Source organism: Cervus canadensis, chromosome 25 (assembly GCF_019320065.1).
Source record: "Cervus canadensis isolate Bull #8, Minnesota chromosome 25, ASM1932006v1, whole genome shotgun sequence".
Lineage (NCBI taxonomy): Eukaryota > Metazoa > Chordata > Mammalia > Artiodactyla > Cervidae > Cervus > Cervus canadensis.
The window spans coordinates 28530163-28547097 of NC_057410.1; the positions used below are offsets into that span (position 1 = coordinate 28530163).

At 47.4% G+C, this 16935-nt stretch overlaps 1 protein-coding gene across 1 annotated transcript; it reads right to left on the reverse strand.

Moving 5' to 3' along the window:
• On the reverse strand, nucleotides 1-8046 carry KRT2 (keratin 2). Its single transcript, XM_043446889.1, has 9 exons — nucleotides 7356-8046; nucleotides 5883-6097; nucleotides 5464-5524; nucleotides 4566-4661; nucleotides 3767-3931; nucleotides 3363-3488; nucleotides 2068-2288; nucleotides 898-932; nucleotides 1-794 (listed from the first exon to the last, which is right to left on the reverse strand). The coding sequence occupies exons 1-9, from the start codon at nucleotides 7986-7988 to the stop codon at nucleotides 442-444; spliced, it is 1905 nt and encodes a 634-aa protein (XP_043302824.1). The 5' UTR covers nucleotides 7989-8046; the 3' UTR covers nucleotides 1-441.
• Nucleotides 8047-16935: the final 8889 nt, after the last annotated feature.

Here is a 16935-nt window from a genome sequence, read left to right on the forward strand (position 1 = left end):
TGCGTTGCAAATGAAGTTTATTATGCAGACACCAAGACCACAGCACTTTAGATGCAGAGCCAACAAGAGGGTTATATACACAGAAGCATGTTTCCCTGGGGGCACCACCAGGGGAAAGGCACAGGCTTTGAGATGGGGTGCTCAACAGAATACCCTCTGGGAGAAGGACCACCAAAAGGGCAATTGCAAGAAGGGGCAGGGAATGGGGGCAGGGCTGGAAGCACAAACCTAAACAATGCAGACTCTTCCCCTTGGGACAGAGGGTGTTACTGGCTCCAGCTGATTGGTTAGCTGGTTTTTGAAAATATTTCAAAAACCATAGATGGGCATCCCTTTGCCCCACAATGCCGTGAGAGGTGGATAACAAGATCTGACTTGCTGTCAGTTAGATGTACAGAGACAGGCATTCTGGAGGGGGAGGGTCAAGGGCGGGTTCCATCCTTATCTGAATGAGAAGGTCACGCTGGAACTGCCACCTTCACATGAGCCAGAACCACCCCTCTCAGAGCCATAACCGCCTCCTCCAGAGCTGGACCCTCCTCTGGAGCCGCCTCCAGAGCTGCGTTTTCCTCCAGAACTGTATCCTCCTCCAGAGCTATAGCCTCCTCGAGAGCCGCCTCCAGAGCCATGGCTCCCACCACCGCTTCTGGAACCAGATCCTCTGCCTCCAGAGCTGTAACTGCTGCTTCCAGAGCTGAATCCTCCTCCAGAACTGGACCCTCTACCTCCAGAGCCATAACCTCCAAACCCAGCCCTGGAGGCCACGCTTGAAGAAATACTGCTGCTCGTCACAGCTGCAGAGAGAGAGACAGCATTACACCTCAGTTCCAACTGCCTCGGCGCCTCTGCCCCACTCCACCCTCAGGACAGGACCACTCCCCCGCCCCCTGCACTTACACACAGTCACGTTGCTGCTGAGGTCTCCAGACATCCTGCCAGAGAGAGAGAGAGAAAATAACTCTGGGCAGAGCACTTAGGGACTCTGCATACGCGGTTTTACAACTTCCACCTACGACCACCCACTTCAACCTCAAAACTCAGCCACCATGGCCTCACACAGCCTACTTTCTTTGGTGCTGCCAGGTGACAGAGATGGGGACGGGCCCCATGTTTCCAGACACTCTGGCACCCCAAGTCATCTCAATTTCTTGCTCTGATAAAACTGATCGAAAGCAAATTCACTCCTGAACTGGCAACCCATTGTTTTATTTAAATCCATCTTAGGGAGTCTGATATGAAGAATCCAAGCCTCACCAGAAATTCTCAAATGAAAACTCTTCTGTGAACATTCAATTCAGAGAGAACTGCGACTCTGTACAGCCTCCCTGTCCTGCACTCCCACCCCGCCCTCCCCTACTTCATCTGAATTCTTTCCCACTTCATCTTGCAAGCTGGGGAGAGGAGGCCCGGCCTCCAGACAGGTACCCAGCAGCAGCCCGAGCAAAGCCAAAGCCGCTCCCTTTCTGTAATACTGGCTCTCTGGTGGACCGAGGGGCTTTTCCCGTCTAATTGCTTCAGCCAGACTGAATCACCAGGGGTACTGAGGACACTAACAAAGGTCTTAGACCACAGAGGAAGGAAAGGCTCCCTTCGGGAGGTTAACACGTGGTTCTGTATGTCACTCAAGAAACCTGCAAAGAGCTAGATCTGGTGCCTGCTCTGTGGGCATGCCCCAGCCAGGCAGCACCTTCCAACCCACAACATCCCGCCCTGGGTCACAAGGTGGAAGGAGAAGATGCCACACACCCTGCAGACCCAGAGACGATGTTTCAGATTGTCAAGAACTAATCTGTGTTCACACCATCAGTTTTCCCTTTCAGAAAAGAGAAATATTAATTTACTGCTTCATTTAATTTAAAATTTAATCTACCTTGTTAGTCATTCCTCACTGAGAAGCCTACAGCTCTGCAGCGCTGCTCTGTGTCCTGAATCTCTCCAGTGATGTCAGCTCTCAGCTGTCAGAAGGCCCTGCCCCTCCCTCTGCTTTCTCTGCCTCCACCTCCAGCCCTGGCTCCAGGAGAGGAGAAGGTGGACCAGGGTACCCTCTGGCTTCCTGGGGCCCCTCACCTGCACTCCTCGCCCTCCAGCAGCTTGCGGTAGGTGGCGATCTCCACATCCAGGGACAGCTTGGTGTTCATCAGGTCCTGGTAGTCACGCAGCAACCGGGCCAGGTCCTCGCGGGCTTTTTGCAGAGCCTCTTCCAGCTCACTCAGCTTGCTCTGGGCGTCTTTGAGGGCATTCTCTCCCCGCTGCTCAGCATCTGCAATGGAGTCTTGTACACTCTTACACTAGGAGAGAAGTAGAAAAGGTTTCTGTTGGGACAGGAAGTGCAATCTGTCTTGGCAGAGGAGGAGAGGGAGGGAGCAAGGATGTGCAGAAGCCAGGATCACTGGCCCTGGAAGTGTGTCACCAGAGAATTAATGCAAGTTACAAACAACTTGCTAAGACTTGCTGCTGTCTCTGAGCCTCTGTCTTCCTAAGTCCCCTTTGACTGGACCCTTAACCCTTTCCCCATCGTGACCTTTGATGCTCACAACCTAGGACCAGAGTTGTTACCCCATTTTACAGTTGCAGGTGCAAACACTGGTGTGAATGGCTTCATAGAACTTCTGTTGCTTGTGGAGTCAGTTCTCTGCCCCACATTACCTCTTCCAGAGCTAATGTCCAAACCTGGCCAACCCCCTGCAGCACTCCCTGCCCCTGCATCACACAGCCAGCTGTGCAAAGAGGTACAAATGGGAGGTGACACCTGTGATCTTTGATGAGCCATGACCTCTAGCTTCGTAAGACACTGTTCCATTTCACCCGTGAAAGCGAACAAAAAGTTAACACAATTCTTTCCCTGCACTTAATCCCTACTTGAGAATGAGTCTTGAAAGTGAAAGCCGCTCAGTCCTGTCTGACTCTTCGTGACCCCATGGACTACACAGTCCATAGAATTCTCCAGCGGATCTTCCAAACCCAGGGATTGAACCCAGGTCTCCCACGTTACAGGCAGATTCTTTACCTGCTGAGCCACGAGGGAAGACCAAGAATAATGGAGTGGTTAGCCTATCCCTTCCCCAGCAGATCTTCCCAACCCAGGAATCAAACCAGGGTCTCCTGCATTACAGGTGGATTCTTTACCTACTGAGCTATCAGGGAAGCCCCAAGAATGTCTCTTGATCACTCTAAAATTGTTCTAAGTCTTTAATTATGTCAAGCCCAAGGTTTTTTGTGATCAACATACACTATATTAGAATTTCTCTCTCTCTCACTCACACACACACACACACACACACACCCCTGCACACAACCTCCCACGCCACCCTGAGCTGCACTCAGCCAGGAGAACTGTAGCCATCCTAGGGCACAGACCCCACCTGCTTCTTCACTTGAGCGATCTCCCCTTGCAGCCTCTGGATCATGCGGTTCAGCTCGCTGATCTCCATCTTGACCTCCTTCAGGCTGTCTCCATGCTTCCCAGCAGTTATCCTGAGCTCCTCATACTGCATAGGAAGAGGAAGAGTGTTGCAGTTTGGAGAAAGTTCAGGTTGAGCCAAGAAAGTCTGATCTGACCAGGGAGGGTCAATCAAGTTGAGTGGGAGATGGAGGACCAGTGCCGTACTTGACTGAGGGCATTTGGGATACTACAGACACCCTTTCTTGGGAATGATGCCCAATTTCCACTAGACAAATCCAATAACCTTATTGTACACTTATTGGCTGGGCTGGAACGCAGCTCATTAGAAAGAGCTGCGGCTCTCCCTGCCCACCCAGAACGTGCCTTGCTGTGGTACACCGCCTCGGCCTCGGCCTTGCTCCTCTGGGCAATCTCCTCGTACTGGGCCCGGACCTCAGTGATAATGCTGTCCAGATCCAGGCTGCGGTTGTTGTCCATGGACAGGATGACGGTGGTGTCGGAGACACTCTGTTGCATCTGGGACAGCTCCTACAACACAGGGAAGGTCTGGCCGCGACGTCCCTGCCCACAGCCACAGGCAGTGAGGAGGAATTCCCCTCCCCCGGTCCCAGGGAAATGCAGAATCTCAGACTAACTATGTACTGGGTGGGACATAAAGTGATATAGCCATCATTCCCAGTCAGGTAGTACTGAGAATTACGGGGAGGGGTCTGCATTTCTGAGCCTCCTAGTTAACAGCCTTCACCATTTATGCAGCTTAATAAGTGCCCCCAGAAAGAAGCCATTTGATGGCAAATGCCTTAAATTGTACTTCCTGTTGCAGAAGTCATGTGTGTGCACTTGGGCAGGGAAGAGGGGAGTACATTATATTTTGACCTCTGAAATATATTGGATATAAGAAGAAAAACAGGGTGAGTCTCTTCCTAAGGGGAGCTGGGGTGAGGGAATTTGTCCTAACGGAGCTTTACTTCCTGTGACATCAGAGGAGAAAGTTCCTCTCCGCCAAGACCTACACCAAAGAAGCTCCCAGTGGCCTAGATATTGGTCAGTTGAAGTCAGCCACCCATAAACCCCACCCACAGCCCCTTTTCCCCAGTGGGAGAGGACTTCCTTTGGGGTGAAGGGTAGGTAGCAAGGGTCCATTTAAGAGCAGCCTACTTACTGCATCAAAGAGCATTTTTGTGAACTCCACTTCCTGTCTCAGCAAGTCCACCTTGGCCTGCAGCTCCACCTTGTTCATGTAGGCATGGTCCACATCCTACAGGGAAGGTCAGGGTCTCTGATGAGGCTCACGGCCCCCTACCCCCACCTTGCAGTGCTTTGTGTATGGGCCTCTCTACCACTCCTCCTCCCAGTCCCTGTCAGCTGCTCTCCAAAATCCCAGGTACCTCAGATAATCCACAACCCTACAGGACCTCATTCGCCATGACGTCCACAGTGCATCTCTGCAGGGGGCTACATGCCCATGTCACTGCTCACACTCCCCCAAGACCATCAGAGCTCTGATGGGACCGAGCTTTGTCAACCATTCTCTCCTTCCTGCTTGAGATGCTCTGTGTTTCCACCAAAGAGCATAACAGCCTCTGTGGCTTTTAACAGTCCCCAACTCTCCCATCCTATCTATCCATCCCACCTCTCCTGGATTTCACACCAAAGCTTCTGCAGAAACCAGGTTGAGAACCCACACTTCTGCCTTCAGGCTCAAACCTTTGTCAGCCCAACTGACTACATCTTTAAGCAGGCAATCTAAGGAAGTCCCATGCCTTCCTCAGTCCTTTAGAAAAAAAATTAAGTGCTTTCTATGGTCATAGCTTTCAAGATCCAATACAGTCCTTGAGTAGGTAATTGATGGTAAATGTCCTAGCAAAAGTGCAGAAATTGCCTGAAGCTTGAACTACAGAGACACCTTTATTTCCAAGAGAACCAGCCATGGATATGCTTTGCCCTTTCTCTGGCTAGTGCTTTTTTCACTCAGAGGTGTGCTCCAACCTGTCCATCTAGGCATGATGGGCTTTGATGCATCCTCACTCCCTCCCCAACCATGACATCCTCTCATTCACCTTTTTAAGTGTCACAAACTCGTTCTCAGCAGCTGTGCGCTTGTTGACTTCATCCTCATACCTGTTGGTACCCAAGGACACTGCAGTTAGATTAGTACTAGTTTGTTTCCCTTTTTCTTCTTCTTTTCCTACTGGATTCACCCAAAATACTCCATTTCCTGGGACTATTAAAAAAACACTTTTGTCTAAATTGAAATGATCCAGATGAGGATGCTTTCCTATATATTAACCATCAAACTTGTCAAAAACACCATCTCTAAAGCCCTAAATGTCTCCCTCCCAAACAATCAGCAAAGATACAGAAGGTTCTCCCCTTTATCCCCACAAATACAACTGGGAGATGAGTGGTTTTCTGGGGCAATGATTGGATGGGCTCAAATCAATGTTTATGTCCACTTAGTTTTTACTCTGCCACTTACTTCTTCTTAAAATCCTCAACAAGATCCTGCATGTTGGTCAGCTCTGACTCTTGTGACATTCTTTCTGAAGAAAGCTTGTCCAAATAACTTTGCAGTTGGCTGATGTACCCCTGGAAGAGGGGTTCCAGGTTGGTGGTACGGGTGCCCACATCGATTTGTTGTAGCAGTTCCCATTTGGTCTGCAGCACCTGGTTCTGCTGCTCCAGGAATCGTACCTGTGGGGACCAGAAGGCGAGCACATGAGCTCTGGGTTGTCCTTCCCACCAGCAGGCCAGGGTCAGCTCTGATTCTCCTTCAGGAGATAGGGAAAACCACGTGGCTTCATCCTCACCGGCTGCATGCCGGATCATGCCAGGCCGAGCTTCTGAGCTCTCTGTCTCCACACTTGGAAAGTTCTGTAGGCTCCTAAATGTTACATCTGGCACTCTCCATGCAGAGAACTCTTTTTTCCTACTTTCCCACCCACTATTTCGTTTGCAGCTGCTTTCAAAACTCCATGCCATCTCCCCCACCCTGATACTACTTGAATTCCCAGCAAATGTCCCATAAATCCTGGGGGAAATCAAAAGCAAGCTTTCACTGGCACTGCTCCTAAGGGCTATGAGTATAAAGGCAGGGTTCCTCCATCTGGTTTTTAAGAGCCTTGTAAATTTCTTAGACAGGTTCCTCTGCCTTGAAATGGGAGAGAACCCTATCACACTCCAAAATGACATCAATTAAAAACTTTGTGGTTCATAAAACTAAGAAAGCTTCTCTTGAAGGCAGAAATTTCACTCATTCCTAAATAGATATTTCAGGCTTAGCTTCCCAGAATTTAATAGAGCAATAACTCCTAGAGAAGGAAGAACAGTCTCAGAAGACATTTTACCCATCCCCGCTAAAACGTTTGGCTTGAAATAGTCCATTTCTTGTCTGTGTCAGGTTTTTTTTGTTTTTTTTTTTATGATTTTCAGAATTTTCCATTAGTATTGTTTGTTTAGGCTGAGACAATAAAGCCAAAGTCACAATTAATTCCCAACCGCAGACTATTATGGAAGATGGAGGCCATGAAGCCTGCATCTTTCCCCTATGGATACTGCCGATTACCCAGAACAGTGTGACCGCACCTGCTGCTGCTAAGTTGCCTCAGTGGTGTCCGACTTAATGCGACCCCATAGACGGCAGCCCACCAGGCTCCCCAATCCCTGGGATTCTCCAGGCAAGAATATTGGAGTGGGTAGCCATTTCCTTCTCCAATGCGTGAAAGTGAAGTCGCTCAGTCCTTTCGACTCTTAGCGACCCCATGGACTACAGCCCACCAGGCTCCTCCTTCCATGGAATTTTCCAGGCAAGAGTACTGGAGTGGGGTGCCATTGCCTTCTCCATACTGCACCTATGGCTCCTTAAAAAATGAATCTCTATCATTTGCTTTTCAATTAGCACTAAAAGCAGGGCATCCTGAGCCTCAGAGGAAGCCAGCTTCTCATGACTCACCTTGTCGATGAAGGTGGCAAATTTGTTGTTGAGAGCTTTGATCTGCTCACGCTCCTGAGACTTCACGTTCTGTATCTCCGGGTCAATTTTCACATTGAGAGGCTGCAGGAGGCTCTGGTTGATAGACACTTCGTGGATACCTCCACCAGGGAATCCTCCAGGTCCGAAGCCACCAGGACCCCCGAAGCCACCAGGACCCCCAAAACCTCCAAAGCCACCACCACCTCCAAAGCGGCCTCCACCAAAGCCGCCGCCACCAAAACTGCCTCCTCCAAAGCCACTGCCGCCTCCAAAGCCACTGCCTCCTCCAACGCCGAGGCCGCCTCCAAAGCCACCTCCTCTGCCACCAAATCCTCCATAGGAGCCAAAGCTTCCACCTCCTCCAGCCACGCTAATGGAGGTGCTCCTGGACCCTCCAAGGTTAACGAGACTTCGACTGCTAAAGCCACCTCCGCCGAATCCGCCTCCGCCGAAGCCCCCGCCGCCACCGCCATGGCGGCTCAAGCAGGAGAAGCTGGTTCCTGATCGCCGGCTTCCACCGGAGACCACGGCCGAGCCGCTGCTGAAGCCCCGGAATCCTCCTCCACCTCCTCCTCCTCTTCCTCGAGACTTGTAGGAGATCTGACAGCTCATGATGCCTTTGCCCGGAGAGGGAAGTTGCAGGTTCCCGAGAGGAGATCCGATGGGAGACTCGGTGCTGCTGTTGGAAGACTGTCATGGTCCCCTTTTATACAGGCCAACTAGGTGTTGGTGAGCATGGGTGTGGGCCCACGTATGCAAGGGTTTGGTCTGCCTGGAAGCTACTCCTGGTGAGTGATTATCAAGCTAATAGCCATTTAAAAATCTATTAATCAGCTCCATCCAGAAGTTGCTTTGATTGCAAACTTCTGTTTATCTGAGCATCTGTCACGCCATTTGATTTTTGTAAAATCATCAAAAGAGGAGGTCAGGATGGGAGTTTCTCAATCTGGAAAAGAAAAAAAAAAAAGGGCATTCTGCAGAATGCTGCTCCATGCTCTGGACCAATTCAAGGGAGGCCAGCTGCCCCTAGGGCCTCTGGAAGCTTGCCACCCAGTTCTGCTGATGGAAGAGATGACAGGCTTAGAGACTTCGGAGCCTCCTCAATACTAGCCTCAGTGTTCCCCCTTGCTTTTTCTTCTGTGCCAGGGAGAGTCTCAACAGGGGATTTTTCAGAGCATGAATGCGATATGGGGAAACACACAACTTCTCACAGAAAGAAGTTGACCAAGGATGCTTCAAAAGAGTTGTCAGTTTTGGGCTTCCCTGGTGGTCCAGTGGTTGAGATTTTACCTTTTAATGCAGGGGGTGAGGGTTCGATCCCCTCTCAAGGAGCTAAGATACCACATGCCTCATGGCCAAAAAGCCAGAACATAAACAACAGAAGCAATACCGTAACAAATTCAATAAAGATTTTGAAATTTAAAAAAAAAAAGAAGATAATAAAGAAAAAAAGTTGCCATTTTGCAAAATATCTTAACTATTCCCTTCCCATGCCACACCAGGACTCCACAGTAGCCAGTCACTGAGAAGAGGAGAATTTTCCTTCCTGTAACCAGGTCTTTATAACTATCGACTCCATGATTTTTCTACATGAAAACCCAGAGAATGAGAGGCTTCAGGGAAGTTCCTCTGTCCCTGGGTTTGTCTAACTCTGGGTACCCAACGAAATATTGCAATAATAGGCTTTATGCAACTCCAAGATCCAAGTGTACATTGATTCAGTCATTTAGTGATCATGTATTACTTGGTGATCATGCTAAGCAGTTTGGAAGCTGGGCTCTTCAATGATACCCAGAGGTGGGTGAACATCAGAAGACCCATCAAGTACACAGAGTCTCCATGCTTAAACTCAACCAAGGTCCTTCCTTGGTCTACGTGGCCATATACATAGGGGATGCAATATGCAGTACTAGAATTGAACTTAATGTCAAACATTCTGAATTTGAGTCCCCAGTTTTCCCATTTACTGGCTCTGTGACTTTGAATTAAATGCTAAGGTTCTGTATTCTTACCCATAAAGTGGGAAGTTCATTCAAACTGTTTTGAAAACCATGACACACGATACAAGTGTTAGGTCTCATTACTGTTTTGGGTGAAACATAGATATCTTCTTTTCCTTTCACCCTTAGTATCTTATTCTCCCATCTGATGGCTATGACTGTGCACCTCCACAACCATGCCACAAGTTACAGATTTCCCTAGGATTTGTCAGATCCTAGGGCAGAGTTAGCATAAAAGAATGTAAAAACGTACGCTTTGAGACTAAGTCCCAGTTTCATTGTATTTGAGTTAAATGACCTTGGATAATTCATAATACTCTTGAAGTCTTGGTTTCCTCATCTATAAAAGTAAGAAGAAGAACATGGCTATTGTAGAAGCAGAACAAGATAAGCTCATGTGCTATGCATAGTTCTTAGTTAATAGTAGAAACTCAATAAGTATTATTTACCTTCTCACACCCCCTCTCCCAAGTCTCCAATCCTAAGTCTCAACTAAGTAGCCAAAGTAGGGAAGAGATGGTTGACACTGATCTTTTCAGGATATTTGGTTTGCATTAAGACAACACTGAATTGAGTAAATGAATGTGCTTGACTTTTTTTCCCCAGTCTGGCTTATATAATCATGCATATAAACCATAGGCTAAAAGCTTTAGCGTGAACCTCAATCCAATGTCAAATGTTACCTGCAGGTATCTGAACAATGCCCTAATGGTCCATTACACCACTGAGGCTGTGCCAAGGCCACGCCAGACTTGGTGGGGTTGGGGGAGGGGGGTTCTTAATCCTCCGAGAAGGAAAGGAACAAACATCTGCGGAGCCTCTACCAGGCTCCAGGCTTGTGCCAAGCACACCGCCTCGCCTCCATGCTCTACTGCTCTGTAATTCACCCCGACTGACTCTCCCTCCCATGCTCACTGCAGGGCACCTTCTCTTTCTAGGTCTATTTGCCAGGTTTTGAAAGTCAGGTTTAAGAAGGAAGCACTCTCCTCTTCTCTTGAAACATGAAGGGTAGAATTAATGCAGATTGTATGCTTTAGAACATATTTTATTTCCATTTTAAATTTTACATTTTATATAATCTGAATATGCTTTTCTAGATAACCTGTTTTGCATTCTTTAGGGCAATGAAATCCAAGTTAAGACTCTTGGTTCTGGTTATGATTTTGTGACTGACTTCCATACAGCCCTCAATCTCTTCATCTATAAAATAAAAACATTTATCCTAGATGCCTAATGGGCCAGAACAACACTAACCTCTTGGTATAAAGGGTTTCAAGATTTGCTATCTCTGAGAACAGAACAGGGATCCTGTAGGATAAAGTCTTCTTCTGGCTCCTCAATTCTTCTTTCAAAGAGTTGCTGGCAAGCCCAAGCCTCTAAGTATTTAGTTTTTCAAAAGCACATTCTTTGGCCAGTGGAGCAGAAAAGCAAACCTCAGTGTTAAGCAAAAACGGGGTGAACTGTTTAACCAGTGGGAAATTGGTATGGATGCTAACCTCAGATTCTCCCACTGAAACTTAATTTCCCCCTCCCTAAACTCCCATACCTGCCTGTGTATCTCTGTTACAGTCACATCACCATCCTCCTTGGGTTACATTGAGCTGCATCCTTGGGCTTCCACAGAGAAGAATATCATCTCCTTTCCTGCTACTGTGGTCTCAGATGTCCCTTGCAGTTCTAGTATTCTAATTGGGAATTTTCTGATTTCCAGCAGATCTGACCAGACAACGCAAGGTTACACATCCCAGCTTTGTTTTCCATAGACTCAACCAATAGTTGAATGAACTCAGCTCCTGTTCATTCATGCTACCTACAAGTCACTGGACGTGTGCCTTGTGGGCTAAAATGCTATCTAGTTAATACTATCACTCCAAAGTGTGCGCCTGTGTGTTCTCATCCATAATATGTCTTCATTCACACAGAAAGAGCCAAAAAATGGTCTTCATGAAAAATTCATGTTGTCCCCACCCGTTGTTCCAGCTAAGCTATTTTCTAAACTAAGTCCTCCCCCTTCTCTGGCATCAATATTCTTGCTTACCCATTATCCATATAACCACCCTGATATGGAAGGATAAGACAGCCATCAAACTCCCCCTCCCATCCTGGTTAAGATTTCAGGAAAATAGAGTCATCATCATTATACTACTCACTGCTTCCCCACAGTTCAGAGATTTTCCCAGATTAAATCTGCCCCCCCCCATCTTCCTCAACCCCTCACTTGTGGGAAGCCTTCCTACTAATCCTAGATTGCACTGCTGCCATTCACAGCTACAATTCATCTGCTGTGCCTTTACCTGGGAACCTGCCATTTCTTCAGCAGTTACCTATGCCAAATGTCCACTGGAAGATGCTTCCATTCGGATGCTTTCAGCCCACACCTTTCCTCCTAGCCCCAGCTTCCATCTCAATCCTTCCCCATCATTTTAAGCTGCCCCTGTCTTTTGTCTCTTTCAAGGCTTCTGTGTTGGGTTGGCTCAGAATAATACTGGGAGGAAGCAAGTGAAGAAATACTGTCCCCCTTTTAAAAAGTGAGAAAGAGAAAGAGAAAAGCATGGCGGGAAAAAAGTGGAATTGTAGAAGACCAAATTCAAGAGACTCTTGCTCTTCAGTCTAGCAACAAAGTTCTTTGAGGTGCCTTCAGAACTGTAAGCACTGGGATTCCTTGTTTTGGAAGAAATGGCCAAAGGTCTTGATTCTAGTTGGTACCTTTGCTACAGGAATTTTTATCAAGAGGGGGGAAAAAAGAGGATAATTGTTCAAAGCTCTCTGGGCAGTTTTTTACTTTCCCCATCAAAAACCATGGGTCTTCCAAACTCTTCTTTTTTCTTTTCCCAAAACTTTATTTGGGAAACCTATCAAGCCTACCTAACATCCATTAGAAGAGCAAATTAACATCCATATTCCATTGTAACATTTGCCATAGCTCTTTATTTATATAAGTATTAATTTTTTTAACTCTTGACACTTTTGAGAGTAACTTACTCTCAGATTATGAAATTTTACCTTCAAATATTTCCTCATGCAACCTGAAGAATAACACAATTTTGCTATATAAGCATGACACAATGATTGAATTCAGGAAATTTAACAGTGGTATGTCATTTTCTGATATATGGTCCATATTCAAAAATTCTCCCCTTATTCCAATTCAGTCCTTTATAGCTTTTTTCCTTTTTAAATCAGGATCCAGTCCAAGATCTCACATTCTATCAGTTTGTCTAGAGACAAACTCTTCTTTAAAAGCATTTTCAGTTCAGTTCAGTAATTCTGAAAATTCAAGTCATTGCTAAAGAAGCAGTGACTGTTTACTGGAGCTAGTACAGTCACTCATTCGAGATGTATTAAATTCATGACACGAATTATATTTTTATGAGCCTTAGACACACTTAAATTCATGAAGCAAATTATATTTTTATGAGCCATAGCTCACATACTGAACCCATCAGGCATTCAAAGCAGCCTATTTGTCCCTATTTAGCAGTACTTTTATAAGGTAAGCAGTTTAATGAACTGGGAAGACCGTGTTTAGTTGTAAAGGTCAGGTCTGTCTGCCAGAAACTAGCCATGTGACTTTGGCATGTCTCCTCTCTTACCAGACTTCCCTCTTCTCACCTGTGGACTGAGGGGTCTAGAAACCAACAGGAATGGGAAGAACATCACATGTGGGGTCAGAGAAGCTGCAGCCAACTGATTCCAGAACTTCGGGGCAACCCTTCACCTTTCTGAGTCTTGATTTTCTTGTCTGTAAAATCAGTGGTCCCCAACATTTTTGGCATCATGGAGCGGTTTTGTGGAAGACAGTTGTTCTGTGGATTTGATTCAAGTGCATTACATTTATTGTGCATTTATTCCTATTGTTATTTATTTATATTATTATTACATCAGCTCCACCTCAAATCATCAGGCATTAGATCCCAAAGGCTGGGGATCCCTGTGTAAAATGGAGTCACTGGATTACAGACCCCTACGTGCCCCGCCATTCAGAAGTCAGTTTGTGCTTCAAACCAACATTCAGTTCAGTTCAGTTGCTCGGTCATGTCCAACTCTCTGCGACCCCATGAATCGCAGCACGCCAGGCCCCCCTGTCCTTCACCAACTCCCAGAGTTTACTCAAACTCATGCCCATCAAGTCGGTGATGCCATCCAGCCATCTCATCCTCTGTCATCCCCTTGTCCTCCTGCCCCCAACCCCTCCCAGCATCAGGGTCTTTTCCAATGAGTCAACTCTTCGCATGAGGTGGCCAAGGTATTGGAGTTTCAGCTGCAGCATCAGTCCTTCCAGGACTGATCTCCTTTAGCAGGAGGTAAAGCCCTGACTGCTGAAGCCAACTCTGGGGGAACTTGGAAATCAAAATCCACACTCTGCTTTTAATAATTTTTCTCACAGAGGAGCAGGGAGGCAATAGCAGCAGAAAAGCAGATGAAACGCAGCCAGAGAGGAGGAAGAAGGGCAAGTGTCTATGACTTCAGCTAACAAAGGGAGTTTTAGCATCAGGAACACCTGCCAGGTTGAGCAACTAGGATCTGAATGGCACAATTTTCTTATGTCTTGATTCTCCACTGTGAGTTCCTTCAGAGTTTATATTCTGCTTTTCAAAGGTACCTAGAAACAAAGTTGATTGATAAACTTTGGGCTTCCCCAGCAGCTCAGCAGTAAAGAATCCGCCTGCAATGCAGGAGCCACAGGGGACCTGAGTTTGATTCCTGGGTTGGGAAGATCCCCTGGAGGAGGGCATAGCAACACTCCAGTATTCTTGTTGGGAAAAATCCCATGGACGGAGGAGCCTGGGGGGCTATAGTGCATGAGGTCACCAAGAGTCGGACACAACTAAAGCGACAGAACAGCGTATCTCTTTGAAATAACCTTTCACTAAGGCATAATCTATTAGGTACAAAATAAGCTACAGGGATGTGGGGAATATAGCCAATATTTTGTCATAACTATAAATTCAATATAACCTTTAAAAGTTGTGCATCACTGTATTATACACCTATAACATATAATATTGCACAGCAACTATACTTCAATAAGAAATAAAAACACTACTGACGGTTCATTTTAAAGAAGGAAACAAATAGCATTTCATCACCTCCAAATTCTGACTCTAGCAGCTAAAATTCAAGTTTACTGTTTCTCCTTTTATTCTTTCTCTCTCCTTGGTGTCAGAGCTTACCAGCAGACCCAGGAGCAGGTGGAGGACTTGACCTCTTCTTCTAGGACTCCATATTAGCCATAAAACTTCTTCTTAATGATTTTGAGGAAAATGTAATTAATTAATTTTAAAATGTTTTAGATTCTGAGAAGAGTCTGTCTGAGATTTGAAGTCCCCCGGATGTAAAATCTCCAGAATCTTTCTCTTTTGCGGGGGGTAGGAATATCTTTGCCCTTTCTGGCGCTTCCCTGATGCCCTGGTTGTTTAGGTTTTCTACTTTGGAGTGAGGGTGGATTGGGGAGAGTCTGTACAGAGCCCACCTTCCCCACCAGCCCTCCACAACAGGACCTCAACTGACGCTTAAACACTAAAGTGTAAGATGCTGAGGGTTTCCTGGGCTCCATTTTCCAGGGTGGGCCCCACACTGCCACACCCGCAGTTCAGGGCCCATCCTCTGAGACCTGTTACTATGGCCATGGCATGGGTTCACTGTCCGTACATTGGGTGCCCCCAGAGGGCCAGGACAGTGTCTGTACTTCGCTCTGCAGGTTTAACTGGATGCTATTCACTCTGAAACAGAAATAGCTTCTCTGGTAAGAAAAAGAGATGATGTGTGGATACTAAGTTGCTTTAGTTGTGTCCAACTTGGTGCAACCCCATGGACTGTAGTCCACCAGGCTCCTCTGTCCATGGGATTCTCCAGGCAAAAGTACTGGAGTGAGTTGCCATGCCCGCCTCCAAGGGATCTTCCCGACTCAGAGATAGAACCCACGCCATTGGCTCTGAAACAGAAATAACATTTCTCTGGTAAGAAAAAGATGACAGTGTCAGACTTTTGTGCTGGGATATTGAGGAAGTGTTGTCTTGGCAAGTCCCTGGAGGCACATCATTGCCAACATTTTTCCTTGTCCTATTCTGTGATTCTGAGCAATCACAAGTCCCCTTGTCCGTGGGCAACTGAGAGGAATGTCAAGTGCGGCCAAGCGAGTCTCCCTGGTGACCCCCTCCCTCTTGGGCAGTAGATGCAGCATCCGGAGTTACTGGCCCTTGGAGGGGCCAGGAGTAGTTTGTCACTTCGTTTGGCCTCCTTAGCAGGATCTTAAATATCTCCCATCCCACAGCACTTTGTCCTTCATGGGATGTTGTTTACGTTCCTGGTCTCCAATCTACTAACAGTTCTATGTGATGAGAATTATTACAGATGCGGAAACAGAGGCATGGGGGGTCTGCTGTAATGACACAGGGCTTATGCCCAGGACACGTTTTGTTTTGTTCATCACTGGGATCCCAGCATCTCTCCAGATACCAGAGGATCCGGGTCAGTCCACCTCCTCCTGCTCATGTCAGATTTCCCTTTTGCTGAAAAGCTTTTGCTGATCCATCCCAGGGGTGCTACTCCCCCTAACGCTGTGCTCCTTCACTTTATCACACCTGTGCCCTATATCCATCTGATTTCTTAGCGCTGATTTCTCAAGTGCTCAAGCCATGTTTATGGGTCTTCAGCCCACAAACTCCCAAGCTGGGATATTAAACTGGAGCCCATGGAGCTGTCCATGGGTGGGCTCTGGGCAGTTCTGGCAAAACTGGCTGCTTGCCTGGGACTGTGCAGTTTCACTGAGGAGACAGATCACAGACAGAGACAGCTCTCCCAGATCCTCCTCAGGGCCCATGACCCAAATATCTCACGCATCACTATCCTGAACTGATCTCGCCTCCTTGTATCATGAACCAGCCCCAGGCCCGACTCCTAGAACCGGCTTCGGCACACTGTTGCCTCAAATGTGCCAGCTGACTCATCTCTCTCAGGCCACTGCTTCCCAGCTGTGCATGGAGGCCACGGCAAGAGGACTTTGCTGCGTCGGGATGCTCAGGGTTTCTGCTCACACCCAAGAGGGTGGAGATGCTGAGCAGGGAGCCCAGAGAAGCAGAGGGCTGCTATGGGTGTAGGCAGTTAGGGGGAGAGGGAGTGTGATAGATTATCAGACAGAGCGTGAGAAAGACGGGTGGTCCCCTGCCCCCTCTCAGGTTCCAGGAAGTCTGTATGTCACCAGCTAAAAAGGACAGAATAGCTTGACATCCTTCCCCTCTATACAAAGTGTGGATTTGGCTCACAGCCCCCTTCACACATCACTGCAGGAGGCAGCAGGGAGCTGCCAAGATCTCTCTAAGAACAAGTGTCAGGGGCCCTCCTCTTTCTCTCTTTGAGCACAGAGGCTCAGGAGGGCTCAGCATTGAGCCCAGATGTGCCTTGACAAAAAGGTTTAGTGGGAGGGGCATTCACTCCTGCCCCGTCCCTGGGAACCCTGCTCCGGGGGCCATGGAAAGTGAGGAGTGAATCAAAGATGCCATTTGGGAAGTTGTCACCAGCACCGTACTGAAGTCACCAGACTCGCTAGGGTTGGTCTT